This window comes from Onychomys torridus, chromosome 14, assembly GCF_903995425.1.
Source record: "Onychomys torridus chromosome 14, mOncTor1.1, whole genome shotgun sequence".
Classification (NCBI taxonomy): Eukaryota; Metazoa; Chordata; class Mammalia; order Rodentia; family Cricetidae; genus Onychomys; species Onychomys torridus.
The window spans coordinates 648,824-664,863 of NC_050456.1; the positions used below are offsets into that span (position 1 = coordinate 648,824).

The 16,040-nt window shown below is 39.3% G+C and overlaps 1 protein-coding gene across 1 annotated transcript in view; it reads left to right on the top strand.

The window, feature by feature from the left end:
- Positions 1-16,040, top strand: part of Cog5 (component of oligomeric golgi complex 5) — a 332,454-nt gene that overhangs the window by 17,643 nt on the left and 298,771 nt on the right. Inside the window, exons 4-5 of the mRNA XM_036205395.1 lie at positions 3,392-3,446; positions 3,891-3,960. Of these exons, the coding sequence (XP_036061288.1) occupies positions 3,392-3,446; positions 3,891-3,960 (125 nt within the window). The remainder of the gene's footprint in view (positions 1-3,391; positions 3,447-3,890; positions 3,961-16,040) is intronic.

The following is a 16,040-nucleotide window of genomic DNA, read 5'->3' on the forward strand; positions in this document are numbered from 1 at the left end:
GGATTAAAGGTGTGCGCCACCACTGCCCCGGCTAGTGTTTTTGATCATAGTAATTCTGATAGGTGTAAGGTTTTTTTTTTGATTTGCATTCCTCTGATGATTAAGGATGTTGAGCATTTCTTTAAATGTCTTTCAGCCATTTGTGATTCTTCTGTTTTGAATTCTCTGTTTAGCTCTTTAGCCCATTTTTTAATTGGATTGTTCAGTATTTTGATGTCTAGTTTCTTGAGTTCTTTTATATACTTTGGAGATAAGTCCTCTGTCAGATGTGGGGTTGGTGAGGTCTTTTCCCATTCTGTAGGCTGTCTTTTTGTCTTATTGACTGTGTCTTTTGCCCTGCAAAAGCTTCTCAGTTTCAACAGGTCCCATTTATTAATTGTTGTGCTCAGTGTCTGGTGTTATATTTAGGAAGTGATTGCCGGTGCCAATGCATTCAAGAGTACTTACTACTTTCTCTTCTATTAAGTTTAGTGTAACTGGATTTATGTTGAGGTCTTTGATACACTTGGATTGAGTTTTGTGCCTGGTGACAGATATGGATCTATTTGTAATCTTTTACATGTCGACATCCAGTTATGCCAGCCCCATTTGTTGAAGATACTTTCTTTTTTCCACTGTATACTTTTGGCTTCTTTGTCAAAAATCAGGTGTTCATATGTGCGTGGATTAATGTCAGGGTCTTCAGTTTGATACCATTGGTCCGTATATTGGTTTTTATGCCAGTACCAAGCTGTTATTACTATAGCTCTATAATAGAATTTGAGGTCAGGGATGGTGATGCCTCCAGAGGCTGCTTTATTATACAGGATTCTTTTAGCTATCCTGGGTCTTTTGTTTTTCCATATGAAGTTGAGTATTTTTCTTTCCAAATCTGTAAAGAATTGTGTTGGAATTTTGATGGGGATTGCATTGAATCTGTAGATTGCTTTTGATAAGATTGCCATTTTTACTATGTTCATCCTACCCATCCATGAGTATGGGATATCCTTCCATTTTCTGATATCTTCTTCAATTTCTTCCTTTAGAGATTTAAAGTTCTTATATAAAAGGCCCTTCACTTGTTTAGTTAGTGTTATCCCAACATATATTATTTGTGGCCATTGTAGAGGGTGATGTTTCTCTGACTTCTTTCTCAGCCCTTTTATCATTTGTGTATAGGAGGGCTGCTGATTTTTTTGAGTTGATCTTGTATCCTGTTCCTTTACTGAAGGAGTTACCTGGTAGAATTTTGGGGTCACTTATGTACACTATCATATCATCTGCAGATAGTAAAAGTTTGACTTCTTCCTTTCCGATTTGTATCCCTTTGATCTCCTTTTGTTGTCTTATAGCTCTAGCTAGAACTTCAAATACTATATTGAATAAATATGGGGAGAGTGGACAGCCTTGTCTTGTTCCTGATTTTAGTGGAATCGCTTTGAGTTTCTCTCTGTTGAATTTGATGTTGGCTGTGGCTTTCTGTAAATTGCCTTTATTATGTTTAGGTATGTTCCTTGTATTCCTGATCTCTCTAAGACCTTTATCATGAAGGGGTGTTAGATTTTTTCAAAGGCTTTTTCAGCATCTAATGAGATGATCATGTGGGTTTTTTCTTTCAGATTGTTTATATGGTGTTTACATTGACAGATTTTCGTATGTTGAACCATCCTTGCATCCCTGGGATGAAACCTACTTGGTCATGGTGGATAATTTTTTTGATGTGTTCTTGGAAAATCAGACATTTTTAAGTCCTACAAAGAAAACCCATTAAGTAGAGGAAGGGGAGACCCTCCTATTTTTGATAGCCAAAGAAGGCCTTTCTGAAAAGTTAACATTTTGAGCTGACATCTGAAGGAGAAGAAGGAACTGTCCTGTGGAGATCTGGAGAGGAATTGTTGAAAGCTTAGGGAATAGTCAGTGGGAGCAGGAGTTAACTTGATGCGTGCTTCAGGGTAAAAAGGAAGGCCAGAATCACTTTTGTGAATGAGTATGTGAACAGGGGAGAGAATCACAGATGAATTTGCTGGAAGGGAATTTTGATTTAATTCTGAATGCAGGTGTTAACCATTAGAGAGTTTGATAATTAGTGTTGTAAGACAAGGAGTGTATTGTAAGTAATTTTTCCTGCTGTCTCTACAGGGTGACAACATTGGTTGAGTAGTTGAGGTTGGTGGGGCTTTGGATTAGTGTGGTAAATCGAGAGCAGTTGATGGGAGTCAAATTGAAACAGAACTGAAAGAATTCCTTGAGGGGCTTGAAAATGGTGGAGAAGTCACCAGTGATTCCGTAGATTTGTGGTCTGCTCGGCTAGATGAGACTTATGGAAGTGGGATAAATCGTAGGATTATGGCTTGCAGAAGTCACCTTCGACATATTAAATTTGACAGGCTAGAATTTAGGGATGGAGTTGAAGATGTCTGTATACAGGAAGATATAAAGAGGATATTATTCACCCCTTTCTATATACATGTGTATAAGTACATTCCGTTTTTGGGTAAAAGGTAGCATTTAAACGTTGGATGTAGGTGAAAAGAAGGTGAGTGAAGCTGAAGTCTTAAGAGAGACTTGAGCTCAGGAGCAACTAGAAACCAGTGGAAAGCCTAGGGAGTGTGCTGACTCTGGCTTCAAGGCACTTTGGACTTTAGCTTTACTACAGGAGTGGAGATGACACCAGAGAAGGATACTAAATAGAGAATTCAGCTGGAACTTTAAATACCACTCAAAGGTTTAAAAAATAATTATAGCGGGCTAGAGAGATGGCTCAGAGGTTAAGAGTACTGACTGGTCCTGAGTTCAATGCCCAGCCACCACATGGTGGCTCACAACCGTCTATAATGAGATCTGGTGCCCTCTTCTGGCCTACAGGCATATATGCAGGCAGAACACTATACATGCTAAATAAATAAAAAAATCTTTAAAAAAAAAAAGGTGGGGGGAGGGGTTGGGGATTTAGCTCAGTGGTAGAGTGCTTGCCTAGCAAGTGCAAGGCCCTGGGTTCGATCCTCAGCTCCCCCCCCCAAAGAAAACAAAACAAAACAAATTATAGCAAATATGTACAATTTTACCATTACAGTTTAAATTTTAAACAAGTTTCAAGTGTCTGATTGAGTAGTGCCGTGTATGTTTTCCATGTTACACAGCCCTCAGCACTGTATAGTTTTAAAATTTCTACGCTATGCCAGGTGGAAACCTGTTAGCAGTAAGTAGCCATACCTAGTTTCCTGTTAGGCTTCTGTCATGGACCAGGTATTGGAGGGGGAGGCTAGTTGCAGGCTTTTATAGGTTGCCTGCATTAGGATGATGGCAGAAAAGCATTAAGATTGTATTTATGTATATTTTTGTGTTTGATTATTTTGGTCAAGTGTGAGTCTTATAAATTTATAAAGCCTACATTAGTTGCTATCTTTTCTAGGTGTTCTTCAGATGATGCAGACAAGAATCGGAGCTTTACAAGGAGCTGTTGATAGGTACTGTTGTTCACTTTATAAATATATGAGATGGAACTATTTCTAGCCATTAATATGTGTACACATGTAACTGTTTTTGGATTTACTTATTTGTGTATGCTTGTGTTTGAATGTGATGCATGTGTGTATGTGGCATATGGCATATATGTGTTTATGTGTGTGTGCATAGAGGTCAAAGGTAGATGTTGGGTATCTCCTATCACTCTCTACCTATGAGAGAGAGAGAGAGAGACAGACAGACAGACAGACAGACAGACACTCTCATTGAACTTGGAGTGAGGCTGGTGACCTAGCCATGCCTACCTTTTTACATAGGTGCTGGGGTCTGAACTCAGATTGTTGGGCTTGTGCAGCAAGCATTCTTACCCACTGAGCCATCTCTCTAGTCTCCGTTGGATACTTTGAAATGATTTTCACTCTTTCCCCCCTTTTTTTTGGCCTTAGGATGAAATCAAAAATTGTTGAGCCATATAATAAAATAGTAGCCCGTACTGCACAACTAGCAAGACTTCAGGTAGGTAATCACATCTGGTTCTTTATCTTTATTTTTCACACTGTTTTATAAGTGGGGAAAATTTGTTGTACCTATGGTATGTATGGATGGCTATACTTGTGCATGAAGGAGTAGACCAGAGTTTGGTGCTAAGTGTCTCTCTATGGAAGTTATTCTTTGATGATTTAACACATGTATACAATGTGTCTTGATTATTTCATTCCCACTTTCTCTTCTCTTCCTTAGACTTGCCTAACAGATACCCTTTACCCTCCTTTGTAAAATAACTCACTGAGTCCAATTTATACAGCCTACATGCAGAGGAGGCTGGAGCCATCCATTGGACTCTTTGTGTTTTCAGGGACATGCTGAAGTTCTGTGCCAGAGTTATTGAGGAAAGCAGCTAGATGATACTGTGCTATTGTTCCATAGAAACATGCCTCTGTTCTTCCTTCAGGGTGATAGAGATACCTAGTATATTAAGGAGATCTCCACCAGCAGGGGTACTGGAAGGAATGGGTAATGGTGGTTGAACCTGTGTCACAACGTAGGGGAAAAGTGAGTCTTTTTCCCTAGGCTTGCCCATCTGTTTCTGGTATTGGGCAGTTGGCATTGGACAAATGGCCAACAAGTTGGGTCAGGATAGATAAAGCAGCTTCTGTATCTAGTAAGTATTCTTTCCTCCTGCTTACTGATCACCTGTTACTGAGGCTTCACTAATATGATACTGTACTTACAGTGGAGCCAGAGAGTGTTTGTGTCTTTACAGTTCAAACGTGAATTGTCCTTCTTGAAAGACAGTGTCCAGAATCTTGCTCTAAGTGAATCATTTCTAGTTGGTCCTTTCTGGGCCACTCAGAACAGTTCCTTTTCAATGTCCTACCTTTCAGCTATGTATATGTATACATTGGTTGTGGTTCAGGTGGCATAATTCTCACTAGGTATATTCTCTGGAGTTTTGTGGGTTACCGTGAGATGTTGCTTGAATTAAAGCAGTCCATAGTTGCTTTTTCTTCTCTAATCACCCCCTCTTCTTTTTGCCTCCCCTACTGTTATTTTCTCAGCTGGTGTAACCTCAAGCCTCCTGTACTGTACTATATTTCAAAATGGCATTAGATGCCTTAGTTTAGTTTTGTAACATTCTCTAAATATCTGGGACAGTTTGTTTCATAAAATTTATAGCTATTAAGGATTATGTTTCCATTGATTCTGATTTGGTATTATTTGGTATTTTCAGAAGAACTTAATAGGTGGTTGGAGAAATTCAAAATATTCTTTTTCTTTTCTTTGACCTTGTCAGAGCTGACAGCTTTAAGTAGGCATTTCTTTTTGTATTTCGAGGCAAGTTAAGAGGTTTCTGTACTACCTGTGAATAAGGTTCTCAGGGTTCCAACTGGGGTCTGTGTGTGGGCCATTTTTCCCCAGGTGTTTGGATGTCATGGATTAGGATGTTGGCTGCTAGCCTACCAGCTACTTCAGTAACCTGAAGAATCCACTCCTTTCACAGAAGTGTCAATAAATCAATACTGAGATAACCTTCTGTTAAGACAGGAACAGACATGAAGCTCATATGAAGGAATTCATCCTGGAATTCATTATGGTTTTATGAGAAGTCACCAAAACTGTCCTTAAACTGGACCATGCCTGTTACTATAAAGGGGGCATTCTGATATTGTCTCTATGTCCATTGAATGTGTCCTGTGATGAGAACAGATTTCCTTGATTGGGTTTGGCTGACTGTTTCCTAACCTCATTCTCTTGGACTGAGGATGGTCTTATGAGATTGGCTAGATGGTTGGTCTGGAGGGCAGAGAGGAAAAGATGTTTTCCTCATGTGAGAATGGTCAGGAGAGAGGAGAGGAGGGAAAGAGTTTTAAGAGGGCAACTGAGAGTTGTCTGTTGGTCAGAAGACAGTGGATGGCCTCCTTGGGTTCCCCGTTTTTGTAGTAGGAAGAGGTATAGAAAAATTGCTGATAATATTAATTGGAGATGGGAATCATTCAGTATATCTGAATCCAGTTCTATAGGTCTAGACTGGGCCATACATACTATAGCCATACAGACCTAGAAACAGCTTCTTAGTTTGAAATCTAGATATAAAAGCCTGGACATTGATGATTTTCCACTACTGTCCCTCCATTTAGAGAACAGATTGAGCTGGAGAATTAACAGTTTAAAGACCCATTCTTCAGTGTCTTAATTTATATTGAGGCTGGGCAATAGTACAAAACAAAGTCAACTTTCTTCTTAAAGCTCTGTAACTGAAATTGTCCCCAGTTATCAATTGGGCACCCAAGTAGAAGGTCTTTTGTAAAGCTGCGAGTATTTCCCTTAAATGAGAAATAGTAAAGGAAGTATCTGATGGGCCAGAAAGAGGAGAAGAGACAGATACACTTCAGAGGGTGGACACGCACACAGAGACAATACTGGGATGCTCAGTGAAATGAATGATAAATGGTGCTGGCGGTGGCGGTGCTGGTTACTGGCAGAAAGGTCACGGTCATGACAGAACCTGGTTACTTAGCAGCAGAGAGCTTTATTAGGAGGAAGGGGGCAGGAACAAAAAGATTAGGCCTGGGAAAGAGCACATGCAGAGGGCAGAGAGAAAGATGGGGGGGGGGGGGGGAGCAGAGAGAGAGTGGGATCTGCATCCAGTTTTTTAAGGGGCTCCCAGTATGGAGCTACACCACGCATGTGCTGATTGTATGACCATGACGCATGCATGTAGTCACTAGCACACACTGATGATGTAAGATGCAAGACCCTGAACTGCTCATGTGTAGCTGAAGTAAGGGCAGAATACTAACATCTAGGAGAGAGTGATGATAGACACTGATACAGATAACTTTCAGACCATTATGAATAAGGAAAGAAAGTACTTATAGATGCTTGAAAAGCTTGACATCAGGGCTAGAGAGAGATGGCTCAGAGGTTAAGAGCAATGACTGCTCTTCCAGAGGTCCTGAGTTCAATTCCCAGCAATCACAAGATGGCTCATGAAATCTGGTGCCCTCTTCTGGCATGCAGGCATATATGCAGACAGAACACTATATACATAATAAATAAATCTTTTTTTTTTTTTTGGTTACCAAAACTAACTAACTAACTAACTAACTAACTAACTAACTTCCTTCCTTCCTTCCTTCCTTCCTCCCTTCCTTTCTTTCTTTTTTCTATTATCAGCTTGATATTGTATAAATTCTTATCCTAATAGTGAAATATTTCATTGAGGCTTGCCCAGTAATTGAGTAAAAACCAAAACTTATAGGCCACAGTCATCCTAGGGTCCCCCCTGCTGTATAGCCTCCCTGGTTCTGTGGGTTGCAGTCTGATTGTTCTTTGCTTTATATCTAGAATCCAGTTATGAGTGAGTACATACAATGTTTGTCCTTCTGGGTTTGGGTTACCTCACTCAGGATGATCTTTTCTAGTTCCATCCATTTGCCTGCAAACCTCATGCTGTCATTATTTTTCTCTGATAAGTAGTACTCTTGTGTATATGAACCACATTTTCTTAATCCATTCTTCAGTTGACGGGCATCTAGGTTGTTTCCAGGTTCTGGCTATTACAAATAGTGCTGCTATGAACATAGTTAAGCATGTATCTTTGTGGTATGATTGAGCATTCCTTAGGTATATGCCCAAGAGTGGTATGGCTGGGTCTTGAGGTAGATCGATTCCCAGTTTTCTGAGAAACTGCCATACTGATTTCCACAGTGGTTGTACAAGTTTGCATTAAAAAAAAAAAAAAAAAAAAAAAAAAAAAGCTTCACATCAAACCAAGCCTCAGTGACCAGTTCCATAATGCCTATGCTAAGTCTTGTCTTAGAAATGTGTTGCCATTTAAATTGCTCTGTGTTCTTGGGTGCTCTTCATGAGCTTACTTAGGTTTGTTTGTTTGTGTTTTTGTGGGTTTTTTTTGAGCTGAGGATCGAACCCAGAGCCTTGTGCTTGCTAGGCAAGCGCTCTACCGCTGAGCTAAATCCCCAACCTCTCTTACTTAGGTTTTTAATCATTATTATTCTGTTTACTTTCTTTACATTTTAAACATTGGGAAAACTTATGTTCCTATTAACCTGTTCTTCATTGAGCTCCAAGGTAGTTTAAGTGTATGTGGGATAGGAAAATACGGTGGTTTGAAAGAAAACGGCCCCTATGGACCCATATGGAGGGGCACTACTAGGAAGAGTAGTCTTGTTAGATGGAATAGGTATGGTCTTGTTGGAGGAACTGGTCACTGAGGATGGGCTTTGAGGTCACAGATGCTCAAGCCATGCCCTGTGTGGCAGTCACTTTCTGTTGCCCATGGACTCAGATGTGGAACTCTCAGCTCCTTCTCTAGCACCATGCCTCCATGCTTCCAGTCATGATAATAATGGATAAACATCTGAAATGTAAGCCAGCCTCAATTAAATATTTTCCTTTAAAAGAGTTGCAGTGGTCATGGTGTCTCTTCACAGCAATAAAATCCTAACTAAGGCAGAAATTGGTACCAGGGACTGGGCATTGTGATAGGCCCAACCATGCGTTTCTTTGGAGGAATGTGAACTTTGGGACTTGGGATTAGAAAAGCAGTTGAATACTTTAAGTGGGGCTTACTGGGCCATCCTAGTAGGAGCATGGAAGACTGGTGCTAGGGTGATTTGAGCTGAGGGAGCCTATCTCAAGAGGTTTCAGAGAAGAAGAATTTTAGTATGTGGCCTAGAGATGGTTCTTGTGATACTTTGGCAAATAATGTGACTGGTTTTGCCCTTGTTTTAAAAGTCTGCTTGAGGCTAAATTGAAGAGTTGGATTAATTGGGTTGGCAGAGGAAATCTCAAAACAACCTAATATTGACTCTGTTGTGTGGTATTAGATTTATAATGAAAAAAAGCAAACTGAGCAAGAAAAAATACAAATTGTACAATTTGAGAAAAAAGGGACACCAAGAAGTAAAATGGAGCTAAATGCTGTGTTCAAGGAGATAAACAGATTAAAGGAAATTCTGATGTTAAATAGAACAAAGGGAGTGGTGACCTCAGGACAAGATATTACCCATATAAGCTCCCAACTTGTGAAAAGGAACTAAAGAGAAGCTTAGAGCTGGGTGTGGTGGTGCATACCTTTAAACCTCTAAGTTTAAGGCCAGCCTGTTCTACAGAGTGAGTTCCAGGACAGCCAAGCTTAGTCAATGAAGGAAACTGAAACTATTGAAAACAGGAAGCTGGTAAAGACATAATTGAGTGAAGGGCCATGTTCCAGCCCTAGCAAGCAGCAGAACCTGGCAGCTTTGGCCATGTAGTTCTGGCTTTAAAGTCAAGGGTAGAAGGAAGGGGTTATAGAATCTCCTCCATGACTAAGGAGAGCTGCTGAGGCCAGGCATATGTCAGGGTGTCCATGGATGGAGGCCCAGAGGGGCCCTTGTATGAAGTTGTAAAGGTGAAGCCTAGATTGCCTTGGGTACTCCACTATATGGGAGAAAACAGAGCCATGGATACCTGTGGAGGAAAGCTCCTAATGGAGTGGAACCAGCCCAAGAGAAAGAAGTTGCAGTCAACAAAACTGAATGGAGTTGGAGAGCTGACATGGATATGCAGAGTTTGGAATTTGCTCAGCTGGTTTTTGGTCTTGCTTTGGTTGAGTATTTCCTTACTGTGCTCCCCTTTGGAATGGTAATATATATCCTGTGTTGTATCAGATCTTTTCTTTTGGGCTACCAGCCAGCTCCAAAATCACGACACAGAGACTTCTTATTCGTTTTGAATGTTCAGCTTAGCTCTTTACACTTAAATTTACCTGTTTCTCCTTATCTACCTTTTGCCTCAGGGCTTATCACCTTTCTTACTTCTGTAGATCTTACTTTCACTGCTTCTCTATGTCTGTCTATCTGGCATCTGCCTGGCTTCTTGCCCCAGGAGTGTCCCTCATTCTTTCCTCCTCCTTCTCTGGTGTTTCTTTTCTCTCCTTCTGAGCCTAGATTTCTCCTCCTAGGTATTCTCTCTGCCTGGTAGCCCTGCCAATCCTTTCTCTGCCTAGGCCACTCAGCTCTTTATTAGACCAATCAGGTGCCTTAGGCAGACAAGGTGAAACAAATGCAACCCATCTTTACATAATTATACATACATCCTTATATCGTTTAACAAATGCAGCATAAATGAATGTAATATACCTTTACAGAGTTAAAATAATGTTCTGCAGCATAAACAAATGTAACACATCTTTGCCTAGTGAAAATAATCCACAACACTGTGTGTGTTGGAAGTATGTGATCTGCTTTTTTATTTTGATTTTATAGGGAATTATAGTTAAGAGACTGCATGGGTCTCAGAAGAGACTTTGAACTTTGGACTTTTAAACAGTGCTGAGACTGTTAATGACTGGGGACTTTTAAAGTTGGATTTAATGCATTTCTGCATTATGGTATGGCTACAGGCCTCTCGGGGCCAGGGAGTGAAATGTGGTGGTTTGAATGAAATAGCCTCCATAAGCCCATAGACAGTAGCACTCATAGGAAGTGTGGCCTTGTTGCAGTAGGTGTGGCCTTGTTGGAGGAAGTGGTCACTGGGGGTGGGCTTTGAGGTCTCATATGCTCAAACCATGCCCAGTGTGGCAGTCACTTTTGGCAGCCTGTGGATCTAGATGTAGAACTCTCAGTTCCTTCTCTAGTACCATGTCTGACTGCATGCTACCATGTTTCCCACCGTGATAATGATGGACTGGATCTCTGAACTGTAAGCCAGCCCCAATGAATGTTTTCCTTTAAAAGAGTTGCCATGATCATACTGTGTCTTCACAGCAATAGAAATCCTAACTAAAACAGAAAGTAAGAAGGAAATAGCTATGAAGGATGCTTTTTGCTTTAAACATAAAATTCTATGATTATGTCTTCAATTAGAAGAAAAGTACATTTTATATCTTTCTCTGTAGCATGAATCTTAAAATGTCTTATTAATAAAATCAAACCTGAGTCAGGTATTGAGGTGAATGCTGGAAGATCAGAGAAGCAGAACAAGCCACAGCCACTTCACCTTGCCAGTTCTTCAGCTGATCCTGTTTTCTCAGACTGGAAGCCTCTGAGTCCTCATCCAAATGGATCTCAGCTGAACTGTGCTGCTTGAAAACCTAAAAGCTTAACCAGCCAAATGCTTCTAGTTTCTGGTCTTCACGCCTTATATATCTTTCTGTTTTTGCCATCACTCCCTGGGATTAAAGGCTTACTTCTTGGTATTAAAGGCATGTGTCACCATGCCTGGCTGTTTCCTTGAACAGATGATGGATTTCTGCCTCTGGAATGCTAGGATTAAAGGCATGTGCTACCACTGCCTATCCTCTATGTTTAATATTGTGGCTGTCCTGTTCTCTGACCCCAGATAAGTTTATTATTGTGCACAATATTTCGGGGAACACAATACCACCACAGTTTCTCCCCTGCCCCTACTTCCATTTCAGTCTTTTCCCAGAAAACTTTTTCTTTCCTAAAGTAGAAGTTTCTGGCTTCATTATATACATTAATACATCGGTTGAATTTAATTATCACCCCAAAGACTATATCTTAATTCATTTTAGTAATATTGTTTGCTTATGAATTGCTTCAGTTTTTTCAGAAAAGGTTTGAAGAGCTTATAATCTTTTACATAGAACATTTAAATTTTAAAGTTAGTGGAAATTTAAGTTTTATAACTTTCAACACTTAAACATTTTAAAAACTATGCTTTAAAATGTAATAGGGTTTACTGAGATAATTCATAAATTCTTCATAAATTTTAAAAATAATTTTGAGCTATTTATCATTTCAGTTTTAAACTTAAAATCATAAATTTTAGCTTTTAAGTCTATTTTTTAATGTTAAAAGTATATAAGAAAAATTGAAAAAGTCTTTTGACGTCTAGTTTCTTGAGTTCTTTATATATTCTGGATATCAGCCCTCTGTCAGATGTGGGGTTGGTGAAGACCTTTTCCCATTCTGTAGGCTATCGCTTTGTCTTGTTGACTGTGTCCTATGCTCTACAAAAGCTTCTCAGTTTCAGGAGGTCCCATTTATTAATTGTTGCTGTCAGTGTCTGTGCCACTGGTGTTATATTTAGGAAGTGATCTCCAGTGCCAATGCGTTCAAGACTATTTTCCACTTTCTCTTCTATCATGTTTAGAGTAACTGGATTTATGTTGAGGTCTTTGATCCACTTGGACTTAACATTTGTGCACGGTGACAGATATGGATCTATTTGCAGCCTTCTATATGTCGACATCCAGTTATGCCAGCACCATATGTTGAAGATGCTTTCTTTTTTTCCGTTGTACAATTTTGGCTTCTTTGTCAAAAATTAGGTGTTCATATATGTGCTGATTAATGTCAGGGTCTTCAATTCTATTCCATTGGTCCACATGTCAGTTTTTAGGCCAGTAAGCTTTTTTTTTTTTTTTTTTAACTGTAGCTCTATAGTAGATCTTGAAGTCAGGGATAGTGATGCCTGCAGAGGTTGCTTTATGTACAAGATTCTTTTAGCTATCCTGTTTTTTTTTTTTTTTTTTTTTCCATATGAAGTTGAGTATTGTTCTTTCCAGTTCTGTGAAGAATTGTGTTGGTATTTTGATGGGGATTGCATTGAATCTGTTGATTGCTTTTGGTAAGATTGGCATTTTTACTATGTTAATCCTATCTATCCATGAGCATGGGAGATCTTTCCATTTTCTGATGTCTTCTTCATTTTCTTTCTTCAGAGATTTAAAGTTCTTATCAAAAAGGTCCTTCACTTGCTTAGTTAAAGTTACCCCAAGGTATCTTATATTATTTGTGGCCATTGTAAAGGGTGATGTTTCTCTGATTTCTTTCTCAGCCCATTTGTCATTTGTACATAGGAGGGCTACTGATTTTTTGAGTTAATCTTGTATTCTGCCACATTACTGAAGGAGTTTGTCAGCTGTAGGATGTAAATGTAACTGTCTTGTTAAATAAGAAACACAGAGCCAATTGCAGAGTTAAAAGCCAAGAGGTCAGAGCAGTAGCTGAGGGCTGACAACGCCCTTTACTGCTGCTCTGTCTTTCCTCTCCGCAAGAGACCTACTTCCTGTGTCCTGTCTTTTATATAGACTTTCTGTTCTGCCTTCTCATTGGTTGTAAACCCAGCCACATGACCTCCTCGTCACTGCCTGTCTGTATATACCTCCAGGTCTTCAATGGTTGGTATTGAGATTAAAGGCGTGTGTCTGCCATGCTGGCTGTGTCCTTGAACATACAGAGATCTGCCTAGCTCTGCATCCCAAGTGCTGGGATTAAAGGCGTGCACCACCACTGCCCAGCTTCTGCTATGGCTTGCTCTGACCCCAAGGCAATTTTATTAATATACAAATAAAATCACATTTCAGTACAAATAAAATATCACTAGAGTAGGAGTTTTGGGTCACTTAGTGTATATCATATTGTTTGCAAATAGTGAAAGTTTTACTTTTTCCTTTCCAATTTCTATCCCTTTGTTCTCTTTTTGTTGTCTTAATGCTCTAGCTAGAACTTCAAGTACTATATTGAATAAATATGGGGAGAGTGGACAGCCTTGTCTTGTTCCTGATTTTAGTGGAATCGCTTTGAGTTTCTCTCCGTTGAATTTGATGTTGGCTGTTGGCTTGCTGTAAATTGCCTTTATTTGTTTAGGTGTGTTCCTTGTATTCGTGATCTCTCTAAGACCTTTATCAGGAAAGGGTGTTGGATTTTTTCAAAGGCTTTTTCAGCATCTAATGAGATGATTGTGTGTTTAATTTTTTCTTTCAGTTTGTTTATATGGTGTATTACATTGACAGATTTTCATATGTTGAACCATCCTTGCATCTCTGGGATGAAAAAGTCTAGAACAAAGATGGATATCATCCCTGAAACCATTTGTTTTTATCAAAATGCTTTGTATATATTTTTTGTATCAATACTTAACTGAATTCTTTTTCCTCTTAGTTGATATTACAAAATTATTTTATTTACCTTTTTTTTTTTGACTGAGAATGACCTTGAACTCCTCCAGTTTGCACTTACCATTTTGTGCCATTCATGTTGGGGATTAAACCCTGGGTCTTGTGTATCCTAGGCAAGTGATTTACCAATGGCATTATTTCATGAGCCTAATTCTATCTTCATGTTCTATAGAGTATATATCTACTTTCCTGGCTTTATAATTAGTCTCTGAGCAAGGAAATATATCAAGAAGGAAATGAAGTAATAGCATAGAAATGCCAAGCTCTGTAAACATTCTAATAAATTATAGAGCGATTAGTGTAGGAAAACCATGAAAAACCGATGCTGATGTAAGAGATTTGGTGCTAGTTTGATGCTTACTTTTTATTGTTGTTTTTTTATTTTTGAGATTATAATTTAAGTATATTTCTACTTTCCCTTTCTTCCCTCCATACCTTCCATATACCCCTCACTGCTCTCCTTCAAATTGATGGCCTCTTTTTTCATTAATTGTTATTGCATGCATATATGTATTTTCATATAACTACATATTCCTAAATATAACCTGTTGCACCCATATAATGTTACTTATATGTATGATTTGAGGGCTGACCATTTGGCACTGGACAACCAATTATGCTCTTCTCCAAGGAAGACCACATCTCCTGTTCCAGCCTTTCTTAATTGCCTGTAGTTCTTTGTGTAGTGTTGAAGCCTTGTGCACTTTTCCATGTACAGTTTGGCACGTTCATTTATGTTTCACTCTTATTTAGCTCATGTTTGGACAGTCATGTTGGTAAGACTTTATGGGCATAGCTTCTCATGCTACAAGACACAATCCCACAGCAAATTCTCTGACCCACTGGCTCTTGCAGTCTTTTTACCCCCTCTTCTGCAATGTTCTCTGAGCCTTAGATACCATAGTGTTTTGTAAATGTGTCCATTTGGGACTGGGTTTACTTTGCATTTTTATTGGTTGTCATTTTCTGTAGTAATTTCCATCTGTTGAAAGGAGACTTTTCCTTGACGATGGGTGAAAATTACACTTATGTGTGTTTATAAGGTGTGATAGCTTGAATGTCATTGTCCCCCAGAGGCTCATAAGAAATGCCACTATTAGGAGGTGTGGCTTTGTTGAAGTAGGTATGGCCTTGTTGGAGGAAATGTGTCACTGTGGGAGAAGGCTTTGAGGTTTCCTATACATGCCCAGTATTTCAGTCGACTTCTGTTGCCTGCAAGATGTAGGATTCTCAGCTGTCTCCAGCACCATGTCTGCCTGCATGCAGCCATGTCCCACCATGATAATAGACTGCACCTCTGAACTCTTAAGTCAGCCACCACAATTAAATGTTGTCCTTTATAATAGTTGTGTAATCATGATGTCTCTTCATACAAATAGAAACCCTAAGACATAAGGATAATTGTTTATAGATTATTGTTAGGGATTATGCAGGTTTAATAAGTGGGTAGTTGTAGATTCTTTAATAATCATGATTTCATTAGCACTGAATAGTTAGCTAGGTTTCCAATACCAGGCATGGATATCCCTCTTGTTTAGTGGGTCTTAAGTACAATTAGAGAGCTGTTGGTTACCACCAAGATTTGTGTGGCACTGCTGCACCTGTAGGTGTATTGTGCCATGGTGTTTGTTGTTTTGCTCCAAATATATCATTGCTGGATAGGATCACTTGGTTGTCTTTTTCATCTGGAAGCTTGCAGACACACCTTCTGGTACTAGGAAAGTTAATTTGAGGCTTACATTTTTAGGGAGCATAGCAGCTTTGATTTCTACTCTACAAAAGCTATACCTGTCATGCTCCAAGGAAGCTCAAATTAGCTGTAAAAGCAGGGAAGCATTGTTGCACCTGATGTATCAGTGATGCTTTCTTCTGCTGTTGAGACCAGCCTAGTTGTTGGTTACCTCAGTACAGCAGAGTGAGTGGTGGTCCCACATGACACATTGTTAATTCTTCCTTAATTCTCAAACCACAGAGTGTGAAATAATTTTCAGCCACTTAGTTTTGTGCTGGTTTCTTAAAGACTAATAGATAATTGATATATCAATTGAACCGTTTTTCAAGTAGGGACTCACATCAGCATAAAAGAAAGCAGAGATTATTGTTCTCATGACATTTCCTTATGAATCTTAGTAGACAAACTACTTCAGTCAACCAAAATGATTAG